The sequence below is a fragment of the Prinia subflava genome, chromosome 2 (genome assembly GCF_021018805.1).
Source record: "Prinia subflava isolate CZ2003 ecotype Zambia chromosome 2, Cam_Psub_1.2, whole genome shotgun sequence".
NCBI lineage: Eukaryota > Metazoa > Chordata > Aves > Passeriformes > Cisticolidae > Prinia > Prinia subflava.
Genome location: NC_086248.1, coordinates 105,561,791 through 105,569,613, shown reverse-complemented (window position 1 = coordinate 105,569,613; position 7,823 = coordinate 105,561,791). Strand labels below are relative to the sequence as shown.

The 7,823-nt window shown below is 44.5% G+C and overlaps 1 protein-coding gene across 1 annotated transcript; it reads right to left on the bottom strand.

Moving 5' to 3' along the window:
• Positions 1 to 1,418: 1,418 nt before the first annotated feature.
• Positions 1,419 to 7,803, bottom strand: PEX13 (peroxisomal biogenesis factor 13). The gene is made up of 4 exons (XM_063391443.1): positions 7,608 to 7,803; positions 4,916 to 5,613; positions 4,358 to 4,483; positions 1,419 to 4,121 (listed from the first exon to the last, which is right to left on the bottom strand). Exons 1-4 carry the CDS (start codon positions 7,673 to 7,675, stop codon positions 3,826 to 3,828), a joined length of 1,188 nt encoding a protein of 395 aa, XP_063247513.1. The 5' UTR covers positions 7,676 to 7,803; the 3' UTR covers positions 1,419 to 3,825.
• Between the last annotated feature and the right edge of the window lie 20 nt (positions 7,804 to 7,823).

The following is a 7,823-nucleotide window of genomic DNA, read 5'->3' as shown; positions in this document are numbered from 1 at the left end:
AGAAAAAAAAATCAGTATTTGAGAATAAACAAAAAAATCAGGATCTTAAATTTCACTCATTTGCTGTTCTAGAGACTGTGCTAGACCCGTTACAATAATTCAAAGGTAGTAGAACTGTCTCTTTGTATTTTTCATTCCTAAAACCACAAGACTGTGTTCATACTCTGACAGCATAAATAATCCCTGTCCCTTGCTCGAGTCTGATAGTTCTGTGAGTATTGTGAAATTTAGGGAATTGCTCAAAGCAGGTAAGAGCGAGCCAGGGCTGCCCTGCACTGACATCATGCCTCTGTCACCAGTCAAACCAGTTACACCAGTACACGTGTTCCAGGGAGAGATTATCCAGGGGTTTAAAGGCTGAGCTCCACATGGCTACAGAACTCAGGGGACAGATTTACCAGCCCAAAGCTGCTTCAAACTTCTCTGCAAAGGAACCGGTCCAAGATACGAGGAGAAGAGGACAGTATGTGTCTCACCACCTGTGGACACACACAATTGCTACTTGCCTTTACAGCCCAAAAATGTTCACCAATCTCAACACTTGGGCCACACCTGCACAGAAAAAAAATCTGGAAGGAGTTACATAAGAACATAACTTCTTGTGTTATGTTTTGTAAAACAAGTACAGTTCTGCCATGATTGCACACAAGAGTATTTCTACACTGTTCATCAAGAAATCCCTGTGCTGGTTTCCAAGTTTGCACCTCTTCTGGAAGGTTTGCATTGCCAACAGATGAGATTTGTAAGAAACTGCATTTGCTTTGTATTTAGCTCAGTAGCAAATTCCACCAAGACCACCCAGTGAGTCAGAACAACCTTAATATCCCAGATGGAGTCTAATTCCACCCAAGGAAGAGTTTTTGACCCTATGCAAAGTGGCCAATTTATTTCTACTACAGAGGATTTTAAATTTATTATTCAGAAAGCTGAACAAAGCTCTGACCCTGTGCATGTTCACGCTCTGTTTGCACCCCGAGAACCATTCGGCAGTGGCATTTGTCAGCAGCTCACATACTCAAGCAGAAAATGGTTGATCTACTAAACAGTATCAGTAAGATTTAAGTAAGAATAAACTAAAATCTTACATAAACAGATGTCAAAGCTCTGTTACAGACTTCTAGCTCTGCTACAGGTATGTAATTCCAAAGAAGAGCATAAAGGTAACTCAGAATGTACAGACCTCAGAATAAGAGCTGCTTGCCTAATGCTTAGGTTAAGCAGTATTTCAACAACCTCTCTTTTCTGAGCTCCTCTTCCACTCTCCTGTTGCAGCCACACCTGCTCCTTTGGATTTTCTCCCCTTCCTAAAGTTGTGCAAGTCTTGAGCAGCCTGTCCACTAGCCTTCCTTTCCACCCAGTGCTCATTTAGGTCTTTTTCCTGTCGCCTGACACACAGAAACAGACAGTGCATTGTAGTGTAGATCTGACTTCGATGAACTTTAATACCCTTCTGCAATCAATACAATTAATTGTCAGTTAAATAACTGACTTCATTTCCTCAGAGCCTTCTTTTCCAATTAAGGTAATTGCAAGATTAAAAGGATCAAAATTCTTGTTGAAATTTAATAGGTACAACGATGACAGTGACTTGTAGGCTAAGTTAAACAAATATAAAGACAACTCAGGTAAAAATAACCTATCTTCCTACCAAAAGAACTGTAAAATAATAAGACCTAAATTAAACTTATCTTTCTAAAAATAAGACTTAAAACATTCCAACAAGCATCATGGCATTGTCTTCTCAACTTGTTCTGAGCCAGAAAAGAGGAGAGAAAGCAGAAAAAAAAATGACAGAAAAAAAATCTACCTGAATGGATACTCTTGGGAAAAAAAAAGGAAAAAAAAGTTCGGGGTTTATTTATTTATTCATTTAAAGACCCTTCCTCTGATTGAAATCTTTCATTGACACGAGAGGCTGACAGTCCATTAACTCCATCTCAGAACAGTAAATTAATTCCCTCCAGGGACACACTCTGCACACAGATCTGTACACTTGATACACCCCTCCCCCCTTTTGCCTCTCTGTATTTTAGATTTCAGATTTTTTTTTGCTATTCTCATTTCAACAACAGATATAATTGTCAAATACAGATAATTTCCTCCTATGCCCTAGTACACAGGGCAATGTCTCAGGAACATATTTTGTGTTAAACCTCAAGGTTTTCATTTGCCCTTTAACTACTCTTTCTTTTACATCTGCACTTGAAAATCTAACAATTTACTATACATTATTCTAATCACCATCTCCCAATACCTGATCACAACCACTTAAATTTATGTTCTATTTATTAACAACAGGCATTCAGAGATTATTTTAAAATCAAGGTTCCAGCATGATATTTGTCTTTTCAGCCACTCTACCTCAATAAAATTGTGCAAATTTCAGGCTTTTTTAGAGTTTTGTTGTGTTGAACAGATTTCTAAGAACCCAAGGCCAGCAAATGCAATTAAAATATAAAAACTGAAAGCTTTGTGAACACATAATGGGTGGTGAAGATCCCTGCAGGAATGGTCAAACTGAAACTACTCAATCAATTAAGCAAAGGCTTGTGACCTACTTATATTTTCAAGAAACTTTATAATAAAACAGCTATTTTAATGATTAAGACAAACTTAATTATTTAATCCACTGATGCAACCTTTAGAAGTTCAACAAGTTATACATACATTTTACAAGGGAAAAAAAAGTTTTAATTATCTTTGCTTCATTTAACGAAAAAACCAAAACAATATTTCAAGACAGAATTCTCAAACACCCATATGAAGAAAATACTCTGAACAGTCTAAATATTTTTATGGCTTTTGATAAACTGGAGCCCTCAAATTTTATGGGCAGATGCAAAATTTACCACCTGAAAGGCAGCATAAAAAATTTCTCCAACTCCAAGACCTTCTCTAACTGAGACAATTAAGCAAGAAATGTTACTTTTTCTTTGATGCTCCAATTGCTTTCAGCTTCCCCCAGCTCAAGGCTTTCCTACTGCTCAAAAACGCAGGACAGATATCTTGACACTCATCCAAAATCGATAAAGGACAGAAATAAGTTGAGATGCAGATGGCAGCTGATAGGCAGCTAACAGGCTACAACACAAAATGGCTGAGTGATTAGCAAAGTGAGTTAAGGGAGCAACAACTCATGAGTGCCTGACTGCAGAATACCCTTTATTCTAAGCTCCTTTTAATAAACAAAACAAAACTGCTTGGAACTACTGGTGATGCCTCACTGCTCTCCCTTGGTAAACTCTATTTCTCCTCCATTCCTCTCAAGTCCCTTTTCTTCTAAGAGCTAAGTTCTTTATGACAGAACCCCACTTCTTAAGAAAAGCAACTTAAACCTTCTAACTATTCAATTGTGTGCACCTCCAGCGTGTGTCCCTCCTTTCAGAGGGAGGCAATGTGCTATTACTCCTTTATGGTTCTGAGTGTGAAGTTTTGGAGGACATCTTACAGAAATCAATCTTCCCTTTGCACATCTTTTGAGGAGGCTGATACTCCTATGAAGACTGGGTGTTAATTTGTCTCCTAAACAAGAATAGCAATCCCTGGTTTTTTTTCTTTTGTTTGCTTTTTTATAAATGCCTCACTTCTGGTATCTCAAGATCTCAGAGTCGCTGCCAGGTGGGTGGATAGAATACTGATGTCCAGTCTTAGGTGAGTCAAAAATAAATACCACAAATTTGAGCAATCGTTTCTCCATCCCTTCACCAGCCAGTAGCAGCAGTAACTGGTGCAGACCCACCAGTGCCCCACTACAAACCAGATTTTCAGCAAACCGTAAGTGGTATCAATACAGCACAGTTCAGCTGCTTTGTTGATCAAAGCGCATCAGAGTTCCTGCTTCTCTCCACGAGCCGCAGCGGAGTCCGACGCAACCGCAGCTTTGCTGCTTCCAGCAAAAACAGTTTCAAAAGCAGCCTCCTGCTCCTCCAAAGTCACAGCAGCAGGAGCTCCTCTGACAGCTGTGCTGGGAAAGGCTGGCCGCTGCTCTGGAACCCTTTCCAGGTCCACTGTTCTTCTACCTCTTCTTTTGCCCAGGATTTTGATGTAATTAGCTGGCACAAGTCCTGTTGTTTGGCCATCGTAACTAGCCAGAAGCCAACCACGGATCTTGGGTTGTTGTTCTGAAGGAGAATGCAAATGCATCAAGTTACAAGACAATTCAACAAAACTGAACAAAACTACTCTCTAAGTTTTATTAGAATGCAAGTAATCACTTAACAGGGAGTAAAAATCAGTGTGGATGAGGAGTTTGGTCAAATAAGGTGGTTTGGGGGCTTTTTTGTTTCAATTTTCAGACTCCTACACTGTAAGTTACTTCACATGTGATGAGAAAATTAACAGAGAATCAGAAGTTTACCTTTGGGTGCTAATCTCAGCATGTCACCAGCACGGAAAGAAATTTCTTCCTCAGAGAGAGCATTGAAATCATATTCTGCTCTTCCAACCACATGGTCATCTTCTCCACTCGCCCAGTTACTAGACACTGTTTTCAAACACAAATCACAAGTTTATCTGCTTTGAGTTACAAAGTTTGGTGCGTTTTTCAGAGGAAAATGAAGAGAACGCTGTAATTTCCTTGCTAACACTGTTCCGATAGAGAAGTGACAGAAGCAACATGAAAAGCAGGATTTGTTGAGTAAATCCAAGCAACACTTGTCCCACCCAACCCAAACTACCACATCTAATAGGAAGGAACCAAAAATTGTGGGGAACCATGATTCTGGAATCACAGAAAGCTTCAGCAGCAAACCACATCTTAACAACAAGTTACTTAAGCAGGCTGTCACTTGCATCACATGCCTAAAATTCAGTCCTGTGCCCCAGTATCTATTAATTACTATTGCTGTAGTGTGAGATTAATCACTATACAGGCAACAACAAAAGGAACAATATAGGCTGTGCTTCTCATCCTTACCTGCTTCTTCATCACTGTATGTAGAAAGCAGCTTCCAAATCAGGTAGGGGCCTCCCAATATAACAGCAAAGAACAAGAAAATGGGCCAGGATTTTGCAGAGTTAGCCACCTTGTCTTCAAGGCCAGCACGAGCCACTTTGCCCTCGCTCTCAGCCCACAAATCCTCGTTCTCACAGCTCTGCCGCAGACCCAACAAGCGCTGCAGGCGTTGGTAGAGGTACCTTATAGTTCTCACTAGAGCAAAGGCTGAAAACACCTTGGTGAAGTGAATTTTGAGGCGGGAGAAGTGGTTGGCCACATCCAGCACAGCCCTGAAGCTGTTGTAGACAGCTGAGAAGGTGGCATCCATCATCATGCTGACCGAGGCAAAGGCGTGCACGATGCTCTCGATGGACTGGAAGGCCCCTCTGCTGCTCTCCTCCGCCTGCTGCACAAACCTGCTGGGCGGGATGCCGTCGGCACAGAAGCGGTTATAGCCCAGCCCTCCGTAGCTGTAGCTGTAGGGACTATAGCTTCCATAGAAAGAGGTGCCATAGGAGCCATAGCCTGGAGAAAAAGAGCTGCTGTAGGCTGGCCTGAACGCGCTCAGGCTGCTGCTTGCCGTTTGCTGGGATGGTCTTGGCAAAATGGGCGGGGGGATTCGCGCCACCGTGGGCTGTCCCGGCCTGGTCAGCAGGTTGTCACCCAAGTCAGCAGACCTAAAGGAATTCGGATAATCAAGATCAGCACCCAAAGTTTAAGTTTTCCTTTCCACAGAGCCCTTGGATAACTACACGAATACCACAGAGAGCTTCAGCAGTGCAGGGATAGGGAACCTGGGAGCCCAACACTCAGTATGTTGCACAGCGTTTGCTGGAAGTCAGGAATCTGGACAGGAAACACAGATCCTTCCAGGGAATAAAACCCCCATAATCTGATATTCAGTGTAAACATGGAGCTGGTATGTAAACATGGAAAAACCTGGTCTATTCATTCCATCATTTATTGTGCATTTAATGTATCGACACATGAAATACACAACCCAGAGCCACCAAACCTGCTGCTCTAACACCCAGGTCATTCTTGTGCACATCAAAGCCTCTCACAGGCCCTAACACAAACCTTCCCATCTGGAAGCTTTATTTCCAGCCCTTGTTCCCAGCTGTTCTACACAGTGAGCAAATGATACAGCAGGAAGAAAGCTTGAGAGGTCCTCCGAATCCACCCTTAAAGGGTGGTATGACCTAACTGAGAATCTAAGTAATGATGCAGCACTATGTACAAGGGCTTTGAGATCCCCAATTTCCCTCTCTACCCAAACTACCTGATTACCTGTGTGCACATAGTCAAGGGGCTGAATCTATTCCTGAGAAGTGCTAGCAGAGAGAGGTCTTAATTTAGTAATTTTTCTTTTCCTTTGTTTAAGGAAAGTTTAACTCATAAGTTTAACTCATTTTATCAATGCCCTTTGTAATAAAACTCTGGAAGTACTTGACTGGCATTTGAATTCTGTCAAGCAGCTTTTTGTCCAACTTCTGCCAGTTCAGTAAAAATGTATGTGTTTCATTCATGCATTATCACCCCAAAAGTCAAACATTTTATTTCCCATGCCTACTGCCTCGTCCCACGACTTCCCACTTCTGGAATCCAGAAAAAAAATAAGGAAGTCACGCTGGAATTGCTGTGGAGCTGCTGTTTGCTGTTCTATTTCCATACAAGGTAGGGAACAGCTTCCTCGCAGCAAATCTTACAGGTTTCCACAGCAAAGAATAATATTTGTATCTTTACACTGCTGCTTTTTCCACCACAGACTGTAACTCTCTCGGTAGCTGAAAACATGAGAAAAAATAAGATACTACCCCAGCAAACAGAGCTGCTGTAACTCAGTAAGTCACATTACAGTCCTCTCTCCAGTAGCCAGCTTGGGACACGGCACTTTAAAGCTGCCTGAAGCCATTTAAAACGGGGTAAACAAACTCAGAATGAAAAACCAACACCAAACTGCTGGCTCAGCACGCTGCAGGCAACACAGCGAAGTTTCTGCTCAATGTTTAGTGTCGGGCCAACCTTTTGCCCAGTTTCAGCTCCTCCAACTGCAATCACCAGCAGCAAGTGAAAAACAAGACGAGTATTCAGACACAGAGCGAGCCTTCCTTGACTCCCCATAAATAACAAGGAGCTTACAAACTGCATCCTTGTCCACCAGCAGGTTGGGTTTCCTGGGAGAGGTCCCAGAAGACGGGAACACACACTAGACTGACACCACACAGGAATCTTTTCCAAGTCCTGCGGGTGACACGCAGCTCTGTGAGCCCCGCAGAGGCTCGGGGGCTCACAGAGCTGCACAGCCCCCAGGAAACAACTGTGAATGCGGCCAGGAATGGACTGTGAATGCCGCCAGAAAACGACCGTGAATGCGGCCAGGAATGGACTCTGAACTCACTCTACCCACCGGTGACAACAGCTTTCCCTTCCCCACACCCACACGCAGCTGCCGTCTGACACCAGCGGGGTTTGAGCTCGAAGCCCCGCACGCCGAGCCCTCCCCGCCCGGCACAAGCCCCTCACGGTGCGGGGCAGCTCCGGGCCGCGCGCAGCCCTGGCCGGGCCCGACCTTTGAGCCCGCCCCAGGAGAGAGGGCCCAGCCGGCCCGGGGGGCGAACACCCGGGGTCACCGCGGCGGGGACACTCGGACAGGGACGCCCGCACTCACTGGAAGGCGGGCGCGGTGCCCGGCAGCCGCCGGGACTCCCAGGGCTTGGGCGGCGGCGTCGCCGCCATCGCGCCCCCTCAGCCCCGCTCGGCTCCTCTTCGGCCTCGCTCGGCTTCGCTTCGGCTCCGCTCGACTCCGGCTCGGCCTCACTCGGCCCCGCTCGGTTCGGGCTCGGCCTCGCTCTGCCCCGCCCTCTGGCAGGCGCCACGCGGGAGC